Source organism: Crocuta crocuta, unplaced genomic scaffold (genome assembly GCF_008692635.1).
Source record: "Crocuta crocuta isolate KB4526 unplaced genomic scaffold, BGI_CrCroc_1.0 scaffold70, whole genome shotgun sequence".
Lineage (NCBI taxonomy): Eukaryota > Metazoa > Chordata > Mammalia > Carnivora > Hyaenidae > Crocuta > Crocuta crocuta.
In genome coordinates, this window is record NW_027528417.1 from 1,256,487 (window position 1) to 1,273,738 (window position 17,252).

Genomic DNA, 17,252 nt, shown 5'->3' on the forward strand with positions numbered 1-17,252 from the left:
CCTATTGTAACTATATAATAAATTATATATAAGTGAACATAAAATATAATAAATATGTACTTCTATATTATAAAATATGGCCATAATATTTTATTTGTAATTGTGTATGTAATTTGTAATTGTAATATGTAATTGTGTAATTTACATATTCTATAGTATGTATCAAATTGTATATAGCAGATATAATGGAAACAAAAAGTTTACAGCACAATACTTTTCCTTTCTACTTCTGATGCACTGTGATAGTTCTGTTTAGTGTTGTCTATCGATTTCATGCTATCTATATTACACTATGGCACTTTACGCTACATTACTGTCTTCCGTTCTATTCCACACTCTATTCTGAGACCTACTAACTTGATTTCATAACCTACTTGGGTGGCGACCTGCAGTGTGATCTAAGGACCCTGCCTGGTCAGCTTTCTCTGACACCTGTGAAAATTAATTAAGGGAGACCTCAGTAAAATGCAGTCAGGAGACTGGGCGGGGGGAGCTCTTATGCCCTATTGCTCGAATTCAATACAGATCCGACCTGAGGAGCGAGGGACCTGGCTGTGACTACTGCTTCAGCTACCGCTGCCCCCAGCAGGAGGAAGGCCGGCTAACAGCCTCACCAATGAGACCCAGTCTCAGCTCAGCCAGTGACGAGCTACTATACCCAGAGCTCCCCGTTTCCCACAATGGACTTCCAGTCTATAGGAGCCTCCCAGCTTCCTCCTTTCCTCGGGAAAAGGGCAATTCTCCGCTTTGCTCGGTGGGATTACCCGTGGTTTTGTCAGAGCGAGCTCGTCCTGCATCGTGATTTTCTGCCATTTCTGAATAAACCCTTATATATTGTCTTTGATAAAATAATTTTTAAGGTTGACGCAGCCATAAATACCTGGTGGTTTAAGTTCTTTGCTTGGTCTCTGAAATCGTCAGTGCCGTTTTCTGGATAAGTAAACACTGAAGGAGACAAGAAAAACAGGTGCTTTATGAATGTTTTGGAAACATGCTTGGAGGACGTGGCTTTACGTAGTCCCTGCTCCACAGCCTCGTCCGCATCGTCCGTGTCATCTCCCACATGATGCTTCCCCTGCCTCCCCGGGCAGCCTTCTGCACCCCCTCCTCTGCATGCCCGCACCACAGCACGCGCCAGCTGCCGTGCATGCTCCTGAACTTGGCAATCGCTTGTTCACAACTCACTCTTCCTTCATCTTTGGAACAATGTCATTCATCTCTGTTGAATGTATCAAAATCATTTGTTAAGGGAAGGGTGGGTGAGGTATGGCCGACTTGCATTTGAATTACCTTTTCAAAATACCAGATTCTTCTATCTGTTCTCAGTATTTTTATCCCAGTTTCCTGATATCTGTGTTCTATTTTGCACATTAAAGTTTTAGTTTTAAACTTCAACATGTTTCCTCCACCTCTTCTTGTCAATGCACTGGGACTATTCTTTGGAATAAAAAAAATAAGTAGTGGTTTCTCATTTAGTTTGTTTGGAAATATGTACTTCTCTTCCTTTCGCATTTAAGCAGCCACTCTGCGGTCTTTAATAAAGAATAGAGCTTCCCCAAATGGGCAGTTTTCACTGTGGGTGGTGCCTGATGGGTACTTGGGGTGGGAGGCTCCCCCTTAGCTAGTTCGGCCAGTCAGATTTTCCCCAGTGACACAGCGTGATGGCCTTATTCTCACCATGGGTCTCTGCCTCAAACAAAAACGTAGCAATCGTTTCCAAGGTTGTACCATGGAATTTTGGTGTCTAAATTAACCCACCAGTTAGGTTACTTAACATTTAAAAATAACATATTGCTTCTTTACGTTTCCCTTAAGATTAAAAAAAAAAAAATCAGTAAAGGAAGAGAAACACAGCACAGAAAGCTCTACAACCTATTTCAGTTAGGCATCGACATCTCCAGCGTCCTTCAAATGAACTCAACCATTGTGATGCAGAAAACACGCTTCAGAATAAACGTAGTGATGCTCAGTAAACATCTATCCTCTGCAGTTCAGAGTTTCAGAGCCCGTGCAGGAAATTCTATGATTCCTTGGAAGCCTCGGCGTAAATCTGCAGTCTTAGAAGGGACTCCAGAAATGATCCCATGGACCTTGTCTGCCTCAAATCTGGTTACCGATTTCACCCACGACAACTATTCAGAGAACAGGCATATTAAAAAAAATTTTTTTAATGTTTATTTTTTAGGGAGCGAGAAAGACAGAGTGTGTTCGATTGGTTTTGAGGTCACTATTAAACTAGCCTCATAAACGAAGTTAGAGAAAGTGGCAGTCCTTCCTTGCAACTTTTCATTTTCCTGGAAGAGCTTACATAACCAAGAAATTCTCCATTCTTTACCTGTTTGGTTGGGTTTACTTATAAAAGTTGTCTGGGCCTGGTATTTTCAATGTGCAAAACTTAAAATATTGATTCAGTTTCTATTGGGATCGGCAGCCAATTCAAGTACTTAAGTTTTCTATTCCTTCCTAGGTCAGACTTTAGTCAATGATATGTTTCTTGATATGCGCCCATTCAACATTTATTGGCATGGGGTGGGGTGTCACCTGGGTGGCTTAGTCAGTTAAGCATCGGACTCTTGGTTTCCACTCAAGTCATGATCGCACAGCTTTGTGGGTCTGAGCCCTGCATCAGGCTCTGTGCTGGCAGTGTGGAGCCCACTTGGGATTCTCTCTCTCTCTCTCTCTCTCTCTCTCTTTCTCTCTCTCTCTCCCTCTCTCTGCTCTCCCTCACTCACATTGTCTCTCTCTCAAAACAAATAAACTTTAAAAAAATTTAAAAAATTATCTGCATGAAGTTGGTTGTGAAAATCTTTTATTTTCTTCAATCTCTGTTACATTCATCATTTTTTATTGTTGTGTTTTATTTCATCACTCTTTTTTATTCTTACAAAAACTGTAATTGTAAGTTTATCTCTTTTAAGGACCATTCTTAATATTGATTGACCTATCTCTGTCATTTGATAATTTCTCCTCCTACCACCTTTTTATCACCTTCCTACTGCTTTTCAGGGGTTTATTCTATATCTTTTTTCTGACTTAAGTATGATGCTTAGGTTATTGCTTTCTACACTTTTTATNGGAGAGAGAGAGAGAGAGAGAGAGAGAGAAGGAGTGGGAGGGAAAGAATCTTAAGCAGGCTCCATGCTCAATGCAGGTCCAATAAAGGGCTTGACCTAATAAGACCAGACCGTGAGATCATGACCTGAACTGAAATCAAGAGTTGGATCCTTAACCGACTGAGCCACCCAGGCATTCCAGTCTTTTTATTTTTTAATAGAATACTTTCAATGCTAAATATTCTAGTAACAATTTAGCTACCCCTCACAAATTTTGATATGCAGTATTTTCATTCTTAGTTTTAATATATTCCGATTTTCATTATAAATTCTTTTTTGACACGTGAGCTTTTTGAATGTATGTTTTAATTTCCTAAATTATGGGTTCTCCTATATCTTCTGACTACTGGTCTCTATCTCATTTGTGTGATAGCCAGAAAGGTATACTCCATATAATATTAATTCTATAAAAATTTATGAAGCTCACTTTATGGTCTGCAGGTAATCAATTTTATCATTGTTCTGTGTGTCCTTAAAAAGAATGTGAATTCTCCATTTGTTAGATGGAGTGCCTGTTTTAAGTTAATTAGGATTGTCAAATGTGTCCTCAGATCCTCTAAATCCTGAATCTTTTTATGCAACTGCTTTACCAATGACTTGAGAGGCATGTTAAAACTTCTCACTATGAAGGGGAATGTCAATTTCCCTAATATTTCTGTCAATTGCTCCTTAAGTTCCTGTGATTTAAGGCTATATAATACGTAGACATAAGTTTAGAACTTACATCTTCTTGTGAAGTAGACATGACCATGTAATGATAATTTTTTTCTCTAATAATGCATTTTTGGTCTTAAAGTCCATTTTCCCATACGTTAATACAGCTATACAAGCTTTTGCCTGTGGGAGCTTTTAAAAATACATGTAGTTAGGGGCACCTCAGTGGCTCAGTCGAAGCATCTGACTTCAGCTCAGGTCATGATCTCACGGTTTGTGGGTTCGAGCCCCGCATCGGGCTCTGTGCTGACAGCTCAGAGCCTGGAGCCTGCTTCAGATTCTGTGTCTCCCTCTCTCTGACCCTCCCCTGCTCATGCTGTCTCTCTCTCTCTCTCAGAAATAAATAAGAAAAACACTAAAAAAAATACATGTAGTTTTTTTACATGTATTTATTATTTATTTATTTAAGTGTTTATTTATTTATTTTTGAGAGAGAGAGAGAGGGAGAGAGAGAGGTGAGAGAGAGAGACAAGAGGCAGAGAAGAGGGAGAGGGATAATACCAAGCAGGCTCCATGCTGTCAGCACAGAGCCTGATGAACCTATGTACTGTGGGATCATGACCTGAGCAGAAAGCAAGAGTTGGGACACTTAGCTGACTGAGCCATCCAGACACCCCTTATTTTTTTACTTTTAAACTTTCTACATCCTTATGTTTTAGGTTTTTATAAATAGTCATTTAAATAACCCGTGTGTAAAACTCTTTCTTCTAGGGTTTAGTTGATTTACATTAATTTTGATTACTGATAAATGTGGGTTCTTTTCTAGCATTTTATTTTGTATTTTCTATTTGTCTCAAATATTGTATGATTTTTCTCTGTCCCTCCCCCTTTCTTTAGTTTATAAGGTTAAATCTATTTTTTAATCTTCTAGTGGCTACCTTCAAAATTTTATGAGGTATATTTAACTTCACAAAATCTATCAACAAATAGTATCTTTAATTGCCTTCCAATTCATACAAGGATTTTCGAATGCCCATTTCTCACTGAGATGTCTAGTATTTCAGTTAATGTTTTATTAACAATTTTTTGCTAACATTTGTTATCTTTTTACATAGCTGATGTTCACTCGGTTCTTTCTTTGTGCTTCATTCCTTGCTTCTCAGTTCCTCCTTTGAGGTCACGTTTTTCTCTCTGAAGTACATCGTTGTGAAATTTCTTGAGTTGGTCTTTCTTCATGGTACTGTAGACAGAGTGCTTGTCTGAATACATATTATTGGAAGACAGTTTTGTTTTTGCGGCATTTACAGTTGTATGTTAAGAGTTACTTTTTTCCCAGATTATTGAAGGTACTGTTCTACTGTTATTTGGTTCCACTGTCACTTCCTAGAAAGAGCTGTCCAGCTAGTTTTCGTTCCTTTGCAGGTGATCTTTCAGTCTGCATTTACCGTTTTCTTTCATCTTTAAAATTCTGCAGTTTTGCAAGGATGGTCTAAGTGTAAATTTCTGAATTTGAGGAATGGTATCTTTAGTCAATTTGGAAACGTATTAGCCAGTATCTTCTTGAATATGGTCTCTCTCCCATTCTCCCTTTATGTACCTTTAAAATGTCACTTAGATGTATATTGGACTTTCTTGCTCATCTCCTGTGTCTCTGTTACTGTTGTGAATTCTATCACTTTGTCTCTCTGGCTATTCTCTAAGCAATTTCTTTGGCTGTATATTCCACAACACTAATTCTCTCCTCAGCTATATCCAATATGCAAGAAAATTCAACAACCAAATTTTTTTCCCTCTCTCTCTTTTCTTAATTTTTAAAAGTTCTGTTTGGTTTTCTTAAAATTTGCCTGTTCAATTCTGATGGTGTCTCACTCCTTTGTTACATGTTCTAGTCCATTTTTCGTATCTTTTAATATATATAGCTATGTAGTTATGTATTTCTTTATTTGATAATTCCAACATATACAATCTTTGATGTCTGATCATAAAAAAGGCTGTTTCAGCTAACTCTTACTCATGGTGGCTCATTTTCACATGTACTTGGTGTATTTCAATTCTGAAATTACAGAAATTTCAATTCTGGAAATTTCTGAGGTCTGAGTTTAAATTCTCTTCCTCTAGAGGCCATTTGTATTACTTCTGCCAAATGCCTGGTGCATGTATCCAACTGGGGCACTTTAAATAAATTAAACTAAAATTTTACATTATTCTGCTTTGTCTACAGAGGTAGTATGATTTCAGAGCCTAAACCCAAGTAAGAAGAGTTTTCTCCTTCCTTTGCTTCCTTTTTTCCCTCCTTCCTACTCCTCCAACATTTAAAAAAAATATTTTTATTTATTTCTAGGAGAGAGAGAGAGAGACAGCATGAGCAGGGGAGGGTCAGAGAGAGAGGGAGACACAGACTCTGAAACAGGCTCCAGGCTCTGAGCTGGCAGTCAGCACAGAGCCTGACGCGGGGCTCGAACCCATGAACCGCGAGATCATGAGCTAAGCGAAAGTCGGACGCTTAACCGACTAAGCCACCCAGGCGCCCCTCCTCCAACATTTTTCTTTTCTTTGCTGCCTGAGTTGAGGCCAGTATAGCATTTTTCTTTACTAAATTCCTCTGCAGGGCATTCTTTTCCCCCTGTGCCACTAATGGTACTTAGTTTGGGGTATTGGGATTTTCCCAAAGGGTTTCTCAACAAAACTTTTCCTCTGTCTGCTCATCAGGTTTTTTTTCTCTATTGACTATATATGGGGCTTTTCTTCTCCAATCTGAGGCTCCAGGGATGTGCAGAGTGAACACTGGTCTTTACCTGCTCATGTCTCCAGATTCAGGCTTTATTGCCATTTCTAGATGCCATGGAATTGCCATACTTCGGTGCCAGCTCAGCCATGGATTAACTAGAACTTTCTTTTAAATTCGTTTACCCAGTAATTTTAGGTGTCTGCTGAAGTAGAAAAAAATTCTCTAGAGGTGCCTGGGTGGCTCAGTTGGTTAAGTGTCTGACTTCGGCTCAGGTCATGATCTCATGGTTCGTGGGCTCAAGCCCTGCGTCAGGCTCTGTGCTGACAGCTCAGAACCTGGAGCTGCTTCAGATTCTGTCTCCCTCTCTCTGCCCCTCCCCCACTTATGCTCTGTCTCTCTCTGTCTCAAATATAAATAAACATAAAAAAGAGAAAGAAACAATTTCTCTAAACATCCAGCCCTCCACATAGCTGGAAAGAGTCCTCCATGCTTTTAAACAGACCTTAACCTGCTCTAGATACTTGACCTCTTGATTTGAGGGTATCTGTCAAAGAAGCCATTAAAATATTTGCTTCATTTTCTGGGACAAATAAAAATTTATGATATAAAACCAGTGCACATCAGGGGCGCCTGGGGGGCTCAGGTGGTTAAGTGTCTGACTCTTGATTTTAGCTCGGGTCATGATCTCACAGTTTGTGAGATGGAGCCCCACATTGGGCTCTGAGCTGACAGAGAGGAGCCTGCTTGGGATTCTCTTTGGCTCTCCCCTGCCCACACTCCTCTCTCTCTCTAAATAAATAAACATTAAAATTATTTTAAAAAAACCCAAAATGAACAAAAACCCCAGAGCATGTTAAAGGCAAGGATAACATTTCCAAACCCAAGCTTGCCGTTTTTTCCTTTCTGGGCAAAATTTCTCTGCTTTAGTGAAAAGTAAGGTATCATCAGGCTTCGTGATATCCTCCAGTGGATGTGATTAACCCAGTTGTTTGGAAGAATATTTCTAGGAATTTGTCTTGCTTATGTTCTAGTCCCTCTGCGTCTCTTCCAAGAAACTTATAATCACACGGAGTCACACTGAAATGCAGTTATATCGAAGGCAGCCCGTGCCATCATTATTTGGCATTATTTGAGCTGAAACGGGCAGCCTAGACTTACTCCTCCGTCTGCTCATCAGATTACTTCCAGCGGCATTTCTGGCCAAAGGTGAAGACCAACAACTTCTATATTTCTGGTGCGTCCGCAAGTAGTGCTGAAAACAGCAACTAGAAACAAATAGCCGGACCCTCCCCAAATCTTCCATGAGAGAGAAAACAGACTTCTTATGCTTTGTAAGGAAGAAAGGGGTGTGAATAATCACCCTCTTCCAAGGTGCCTTTGGAAGTCTTCCTCAAGGATCTTGACATGACCCTTGGCTGGCAGAAATAATGTCAGTATGCACTGCGTATTCTGTAGAACTTAAATGAAACATGTCACACAGAACAGCTTGTGACAGAAGCCAAGCGCTCTTTCTGAAAAGTCAGCTCCCTCCTTCCATTACTGTGGGGAGACCTGTGGCCGCCTGGACACACAGTGGCGCATTTTCTCTGTGCTGTTTCCCAAACTGCATGGACAGGGGATTAAATCCAATCAAAGAAACATGTTTTTGAGCCAAAACTGCCGCATAATTAATCTCTCTACCTTCAAGGGGCACATTGTCAAGAAAGCTATTGGTGATCAAAGGAATAGTTAATAGATTGCCAAAGCTTTTTAGAGGTTTATTGCTAGCTAAATTCTTTCCCCAGATTTCTTTGAATAAGGCTCTGAAAATGCCTCTTAACAGAAAAGAAATGGCAAATATTCAACTGTGTCTTTCAGTGTATTACTCTGTGCCTCAGTTTCCTCATCTATACAGTGTGTGTGTGTGTATGTGTGTGTGTGTGTGTGTATTGTATGCGTTGGCAGGGAGAGAGTTGGACTAAATGACTTCTTATCCTACTTCTTGAACTTCAATAAGATTCACATGCAAATTCTGATTCTGCAGCTCTGGAAATGGCCTGAGGTTCTGCATTTCTAATAGCTTCTCAAGTGATACCCAGGTTGCTGGTCCACGGGCCACATTTGAGAGCAGCGGGGCCCTAGGCTGCACCTCTGACACTCGATGAGCTCATGGTGAGCTTATTAAGAGCAAACATGCTTCGTGTGGATGATCCCTAAATAGAGCTCCTCACATTATAAAACCCTATTGAAGGCCACTTTTTGACTAATCTTCAGGGCACATAGAGACCTTAACTACTGAGGAATGGTGAATGGTTGAGCAAGAGCATCATTAACGCTGGCCAGGATGCCTGAGGCAGGGAGGGAAGTGGTGGCTACATGTGGGGAACAAATGTGGAGAGCAGAAAATAAGATTTACCGACAGACTGGCGATGAGACTGGCTAAGAGGGCAGAGTCAAGTCTGACGCCAAAAGTCTTGACCTGATCACCTAGCAGAATGGAGTTCCTACTTACTGAGCAGAGACAACTAAGAGCCAGTTGGTGTGGCTGGGGTGGGTGAGGGAATCACGAGTCCGGTTTGGGCATGTTAACTTTATGATGTCGATTCCACGTTCACGATGGCCATGTTCAGTGGACAATAAGCACCTGGAGGCAGCGGAGTGACCCGAAGTTTCAGAGTCATCAATGTATGGAATAGTTATTTACATTTGTTATTTCATTTAACGACCACGACACCTTAGGGATTCGGTATTATCATTATTTTCATTTCCGAGATGAGGAGATCAGGCAGAGAGGCAAGGGCACTGCTTGGAGGTCACGTGGCCTCTGTGTGAAGTCCGGGGGTCAGCCCCAGAGCAGGGAGGGGCTGAGGACCAAGTACGTCTGGTGCAGTTAGTGATGAGCAGACCATCAGCAATTTGGTGAGATGTGTCAGCAAAGGACGCAGGTCAGGCTCAGAGGATAGAGCAGCTGATCAGACTAAAAGTGTGAAAGTGAAGGTCTAGGTTAATACCTGTGTCTGGTGGGTTTGTGCTCAGGTGCTGAAGAATCCTGGGGTTGCTGACCAAATTGCTGTCTACATGCTAGACAGACTCTTGCAGCATCACTGCCCTTCTGGGACGCTACCCTGGCGGCCAGCATGCTCTGATTTGTCTCTCTAATGGTGCGACTACGTGCTCAATGACCGTTTGCATTGGTCTGAAAGTGCAGTTTTCCCCACAGGATGCTAAAGTGTCCTTGCCCTAGCAGTGAGCTTCAGCAGATGCAGGTGGGCTTGGCAAGGGGGACCCTGCTGAACACTGACGCTTATTTAGGAAGGAGGGTCATGGAGGATTCTCCTGTGGGAATCACAGATACACCATCCTAACTGGAGAAGACAGCTAAACGAATTCCTAGAGCTAAGGAAGTAGAAGAGATATCTTATAAGACAGCTGCTGCTAAAGCAGCTACGGGGTACTGAACACAGACCTTCTGCTTCCAACCCGGAAAAGGCAGAGGCAACTAGTCAAGTGGAAAATCTACCCAATCCCCATGCTTCCCGAAGACTGGAGCGGGCAGGGGTCACTTCCGCCAGGAGAACACATCCAGCCCAGATTAACAACGCCAATCAGAACCCACGACTTTGCTAGGTCATGGGCACCCTGAGGGCAGCTTTGTGACTCACGTACTTTTGCTGGGCAGAGCAAACACTTCACAAGTACCTTTTGCATAAATGAGTGGAGATTAAGTAGTGGCTAACATCAGAGAGGCTCGGCAAGATTCGTCCGTAGGGGCTGGTTGTTTCTTTAAACTCTGGCTTAATGTTCTTTCTTAATGTTAGCAAGCGATATATGTAGTTAGCATTTGAGGAAAATTCTAGAAGTTATTGTTAACAAGGGGCATGGCTATTAGAGAGTTAAATAATATTAATATGGGACGTTTGGCTAGATCATACCAGTAAGGTTTTGAATCCTAGTTTTCTCTTCCGGGGTTAGAGTCACATGGGAGGTCCATACTCGCCTGGTACCACCACCTCCCTGATCTGAGGTATTTCAGCTGTGTCAGGGAGTAGCTCCTTTCCAGAACAGGTTGCTAATCTAATGTAGGTCAGTGGGGGAAATGACGCATTAACAGGTCCAGAAGGGACTCTTGGACCCCGATGTGGCTAAGTCCATAGGATGAGAACCCAGGATACAGAACTCAAGGGAATGTTGTAGTCAAATCACAGAGGTCCACTAGCACTTGTGCCCAGTTTCCCTCCAGAACACGGAACACTTGCTAAGATCGAATTCCAGAGCTAGTAGAGAAAGGAGAGACCTGGAAGTCACCATTCCTGGCCTGTAGACCTCGATAAACAGTGTGATTCACTCCCGTGCGGGGGCAACGTCTGCCTCCCCGGCCCCTCACTCACCGCTGTTGCTGCGTTTCCGTGAGTCATACCCGCCTCCTGGCCCGTCAGCTTCTTCTGGAACCTCCACGAGATCGGAAGTCTTAGAGAAAAGAGGGGACAGTGCAGAGTGAACACAATCATTTCAGTGGGCCAACTGGGCAGAGATTTTGACATCAGTAGAACTAAGGAAGAATTTCCCTGATGCTGTCTTAAGAATCCAATCAATGGGGCGCCTGGGTGGCTTAGTCGGTTAAGCGTCCGACTTTCGCTTAGGTCATGATCTTGCAGTTTGTGGGTTCGAGCCCCACGTCGGGCTCTGTGCTGACTGCCAGCTCAGAGCCTGGAGCCTGTTTCAGTCTGTGACTCCTTCTCTCTCTGACCCTCCCCTGCTCACACTCTCTATCTCTCCTAGAAATAAAAAAAAATTAAAAAAAAAAAAAAAAAGAATCCAGTCATTGCTGCCTGGTCTATTTGGCTAGCTTTAGCCAAACAACACACAAAGTTAGCATGTGTTGTTTCGTGGGCACTGTAGCTCCCTGCAGGTGTTTGCAGGGCTCAGGGGGTGGCATGTGGGCGTTGCGTGAATGTCTAGATGCACAGGTCATAGTCCGGCTTCTTCCCAGGAAGAGACAACAGAGAGAACTCAGAATTCCTTCCCATACCCTGTCGTGTCAAATTCTCACTAAAACTAGAGCTCTTCTGAAGGTGAGTTTCAAATCCAGACGGTCCCCAAGATGGTTCGACTCTGAATTTCTGACTTTACGCTGGTGCGAAAGCAAGACACATTCAGTAGAAACTTTAGGTTGAATTTTGAATTCGGATCTTTTCCCAGGCTGGAGTTACATGAGATGATCCTCTCTGGTGATGCTGAAGAGCAGTCAGCACCGCCCCCTCCCCCTCCCCCATCACAAGGGTGAACTACAGGTGAGCTGGCAGCCCTTCTGTCACCACCCCTGGCCATCCTGTCTGCCACTATCAGTACAGTATCCAATCAATTACATGAGATCGCCACCCTTTCTAAATCAGGTGACTGATTAAAGAGCTTATTTGATATCACCCCCAATACCAAATAAGCTCTTTGCCAGATGAGTGTGCCCAGCTGTAGGGGACCATACGTGTTCTGAGCACGTTTAAGTCAGGCCAGGCTAAGTAAGCTACGGTGGTGGGGAGCTTAGATGTAGCGGATGCATTTCTGACTTAGGATATTTTCAACTTGTGATGAGTTCATCAGTATGTAACCCCGTCATAAGTTGAGGAAGATTTGTTTAATTATAGAGAAGAAGATGCAGTTTTGAGGCATGCATTACCTAGGTGCGAGTTCAGTGATGTTTCCCTTGCTGCAAAATTGTTTATGTAATACTCTGCCTTTGTTTTTTAAATAAAAGAAACTATAGTCATTCTTCTACTTAGGTTACAGAAATAACAACACCCCCTCCACATGGCTAATGCTTACTGATCGTTTATCACTTGCTGTTTTACGTACTGTACGTCTATCATCCATTTATTCTTCACAGTGATCTATGCTAGACCTCCTTTTCAGGTAGGGACCTGGAGCCCAGGGAGAAATCAGGAACTCTTCTCCAGGTTCCCCAGCTAATAAGGGCTGGAGCTGTGGTTTGAACCTCCGGTGTTATCTCCGCAGCTCACGCACCATGCTTCATCCGGCACTGAGCTAGAAAGGCTCCCGTGGGCCGGTGAGAGCCTTCACGGCCGTCCCATCGGGAGCCTGAGACAGGCCCTGGTGGGAGTGTTTATACCACAGAAATGGGCAAACGCTGCAGATCGGAGACCAGCCCCAGAGGCCAGTTAAAACATTTACCAGCGCACCTCCGTTGGCCTCTTTCTGAGGGCCGACTGCCCCGGCCTTCATCTGCCTGGCCCCCACCTCTTTGAAAGAGGTTTTGAATTCTTTTGAATTCTTTGAATTCTTTTGAAAGAATTCTGAAAGAATTCAGGGGGCGTCCGAGGAGAGTCACATTTTAAAAACAATTTGTCTGTATCTTACTAGAGAGGAACAAGTTTGCCTTCTCAGCCCACCCAGTCACTTGTAGAGCACTTACCACCACCCTCGAGACTGATTTTTCTCACCAGTTAGCTTTAAGGTTTTCCCCAGCCATTCTCATTCTCATGGCACGTCAGAAAGAAGAAAAAAATCACAAGTGTTACAGGGTCCCTAGGTCACTGATACCCTGCTCCTTTGAAGCTCACCGTTTCTGAACAAAAGTGGCTATTGTTATGTTAACGCAATCTGAGGCAACCGAAGATTTTTCACAAACTGGCCAACCGGCTCCCGGAAAGTTTTCGAATTTGGTTTCTGTTTGGCCTTCCCAGGCCATCAAGCCTTTTATACTCTAGAACATTGGAAAGCACATGAAAAGAAACATTACGATTTCGAAACGGCCAGGCAGTGACTCGCCCACGATGGAAAGCCGATGCTTCGACAGCTCTGGAAGAAAATAAACGCGGGGGACCGAGCTGTGCTTTGTGGGACTATGTCATCTTCAGGACATAAGCAAACTGCAAGAATGGCAAGAGGCTGAAGTTTATTACCATTTGACCCCGCGGGAAGGAAGCAAAATCATTTTCAAGTACCAATCAATTGTTTCTGTTTTCTTCACTGAGGCAAGTTGGACTCTGGGGAAAGGGCGAAGTGACAGATACTTAAGGACAATTGGATTTGTCTTTGTCTCCCTGCCGTTTTGAGAACAATGCCTTCGGAGAGCACAATTCCGAACATATTTACTGTTAGAGCCAGTGTCCGGAAGTTTAAATGGACTGTGATGAATGGATACCTTACTGACATTCAGAAAACCACATCTCTTGCCCTAAAAACCAGGCTATAAGGTCCAGATGTTGCTAGAAACAAAACTATTTTAGGCAGCAAAGCAAACTGGATGTCTGCAAGTTGTCTGATGATCTTGTTACTGCTCCCATGGATAAAAAAATATGGAGGTGAGCGTGTTCCCTGCCCACTGTGGGGTGTGTCTGGGGGTGTCTCTTCATCGTGAGTTCAGCACAGCTCAGAACCGCAGGGGCAAGGGGCGGCTGGGTGCTGCCGGTGCGGCCACCTCAGGGCCGCCCCCGAGGAGCCCCCGTCTGCTCTTGCCTCCCTGGGTTGGTTTATCCATTTGCCTTTCCGCTCGTGCCACCATCAGCCAAGCACGAGAGACGCATGCGCTGGAAGCGGACTGAGGAAATAGTGGCTCCCCCCGGAGACCTGAGAAAGGCCCATTCAGCACGCAGGTAGAGTGGACAGGGGTCTCTCTTGTAGTTTTCTTTCGGACAAAAGTCCTGACTTGTAAGGGGTGATGGCCACAGGCTGACAGCCAGCGGTATCCTCACCCTCCTAAGAAAGAAGATGCCACATGGTGGGGGGGGGGGGGGGGGTGGTTAAGGACATGATCTAGACATAGATCAGTGGTTCTCAGACGCTGGTGGGCATCAGACTCCCCTGGAGGGCTAATAAGGCACACAGAGGCCCAGGTGTGTTGAGCAGGACAGGCCCTTGGTCCTTCTATTTTTACAAAGCTCTTCAGTGATCCAGATACCAGCCAAAGTCTGAGAATCCCTGGTATCGAACAACAGAAATAAGAAGTGAATCAAGAGTCCTTGTGTTTGAGCAGCTTAGTCTAGTGGAAGGAGAGAGGAACACGAAACACAAAAGTGAAAAACACCAAGCAAACTGCAAATCACTGTGGTTGATGGATTGGTCACTATGGGCACCCAGGAAAGGGGCACCCAGCCCAGACCTGGAAGAGAGACGTAGTCTGCACAGAGGTAGAAACACGATGTGGGCAAAGCCCAACAGTACTCAGGGGATGTAAGTGGGAATAAAGGAGTAAGGACATCCCCAAATCCTTCCTCCATAAAAAACACAAGAACGCTGGCAAAAAGTGTCAGAGTCAACTTTTTCAAAACTCTGGAAAGTTCCCTGGGGAGAATGTGGCTACCTAGAGAACTGCAATGTGTGCGTAGTGCTAGGATGTGAGCAAGGGGAGGTTGTGTAGATCTTTGAGCGTTCTGAGGTCAGTCTTTAAGAATTCCTCTTAATTCTTCCTCATTCTTCAAGCATGTCCTGAGCGCCCCGCCCCCTAGGGGCCAGCCCCTGGTATAATGAGATGAATAGGGAACAGAGCGCTGATGTACAGTCACACGATATCTAGTTTAGGAAAGAGAGGCAAAAGCAGACAGTTATGTTTCAATTGTCTCTGTCCTGTAAGAAACGAATGTTTGAAGACCCATGGAGGGAGTAATTCATTGCGCTTTGGGGAGTCTGAGAACTCTTCATAATTTGTGTAAAAACCAAGTTGGTCTTAAAGAACTTCAACTAGGGCAACGGCATGTCCTAAGGTACGAAGATGTCAAAGAGCTTGGTGCGTTCAAGGGAAGGGCAGGGACGGGCCTCATCTGCCAGGCTAGAGTTTGGGCGTAAGCAACTCAATACAGTGTTTCAATCAGGAAAACTGCACAAGGAATTTTTCAAAAGAAGAGAAATCTGGAGGTACTGGTAAGAGTAGACTCAAAAGGAAGAGGGGAACACAGCTATTTCTTTGAAATAATCTGGGTGAGAGATGATGGGATTCAAACCTCCAGCACTGGGGACAGAGAAAAAGGGCACGTGTCTGAGTTCTGAGTGAGAGGACCCAATCACCAATGGACCATCAGTTTAGCTTGGAGATGTCTGTAGGACCCATCTGGCACTTGGACAGGAGGTTACGACTGGAAGTATCTCAGGAGTCATCAGCCTAGACATGGCGGCTGGAATGTGGAGCAAGAATGCAATTGTTGAACGAGATAACCTGGAAGAGCACGTAGCACAGAACGGCCAAGCCAAAGCAGAGCCCTCGGAACAGCCCTGGCTTAAGGAGTGAGTGGAGGAGCGTCAGAGGAGATGGGCTGAGCGGGAGAGGAGGGCAGAACCCTGGGGGGTGTCCAGCCTCTTGCAGAGCTCCGTCATGGGCCCCGTTAAGGGATGGCCTGCGAAATGCCCTTCTCAGACAACATATCTGCCTTTCTAATGGATGGCACCCCTGTTTCACTTCATAATAACTCAAATTCAAGGGCTAGAAGCTTAATGAAAATAAAATAGAAGCAGCTGCCATTTACTGAGCGCTAGGCCCTATGCTAGAAACTTTACTTATACTCTTATTAACCAACCCATGTAGAGCCGTCACCAATTTGTATGTAAGATAAATCCCATCCACATGTACTCTGTATGTTTTCATCACATTTAGCACTTTTACCCTTCTTTCAGTAAATGATTTAACAGTATCATAGGGACTGATTTGATTTATAGCCTCCTGAGAGAGATCATGAGGTGCAAGTACCTTAAAATGTCACAACTTACACCTGCACTGCTTGATGGCAATGTCTACTAAAACCTATTCCCTCTGTACCCTGAAATCCTGCAGCGCTCACGGGACTTAGTTATTCTAACACCCTTAACACCTGTGGTCTTATTCTTAAGAAAAATCGTACAAGACCTATAAACGTGTATTTCTTAAAACATGCTAAATAATTCCATCTGCTTTCTTCTCCACTGCTTTGGTCTTCTGCAACACGCTGTGACTTCTGTCTTCCCCTTCCTTTGTGTCCTCTGCAGCGCTAGTGAACTGTAGGCGTTTCACTCACGTTTGCTGGGTAAAAGGGAGAACTCGTGGACCTCAATTTTATGTCCAGCAAGGACAAAGAGTAAAACAAGTTTTGGTTCTTCCCTCCTAGAACTTAGTGGGATGCACGAAGGACAAGGCTTTCAGGGAGTTTAAAGGCAGCATCCAGGATAACCATGTGGCATCAGTCAGAGGACCTACGATCCTACCCACTCACCCACCTGACCTACATATCTACCCACAGACCACAGTGTAGGTTATCCTGTGGATTAACCTGCACCCATTGAGGGAGCTGCTTCAGCTCAGCCCCTGAGAACCCCTCTCTGGGGTATGCCCCGTCCTTTTCCCACGACCCGCTCTAATCATTTGATGTTGACAGGACTCAGCTGGGCAGACCACCTGGTGGCTCATCTGTGCCCGGAAGTCTGCAGTCAGATAGGGGATGCGACAGTAGCTGGCGGCATGCTACAGAGGGGGCATGGGAACAGTCACTGGAGACCAAGTAAAAAGTAGAAGAGGTGTCTGGGAGGGTGAGTGTCCCATGGAAACAGGCCCCACTATGATACGGGTCAAGTGTCTCTGGGGAGGGGCAGCTCTTGTGTGAAGCCAAGGGAAGTAACTCGTCTTAGGGAGAAATGACTGAGAAAGAGCTGGATTTGGGAGCTAGGAGGTAGCTGGAAGGAGAACTGGACCAAGCTGGGACCTTCCCGTCCCTGCTGCTGTTTGGGTGAAAGCTTTCTGTGTGTTGACCGACATGTTATCTGTTCGTGGTGGGAGGAGGGGTGGGGGGGGGCATGCACAG

General features: G+C 44.2%; 1 protein-coding gene across 1 annotated transcript in view; it reads right to left on the reverse strand.

Moving 5' to 3' along the window:
• Positions 1-17,252, reverse strand: part of STAC (SH3 and cysteine rich domain) — an 80,597-nt gene that overhangs the window by 27,728 nt on the left and 35,617 nt on the right. Inside the window, exons 6-7 of the mRNA XM_077754500.1 lie at positions 10,863-10,941; positions 881-945 (exon numbers count right to left, since the gene is read on the reverse strand). Coding sequence (XP_077610626.1) covers positions 881-945; positions 10,863-10,941 — 144 coding nt within the window. The remainder of the gene's footprint in view (positions 1-880; positions 946-10,862; positions 10,942-17,252) is intronic.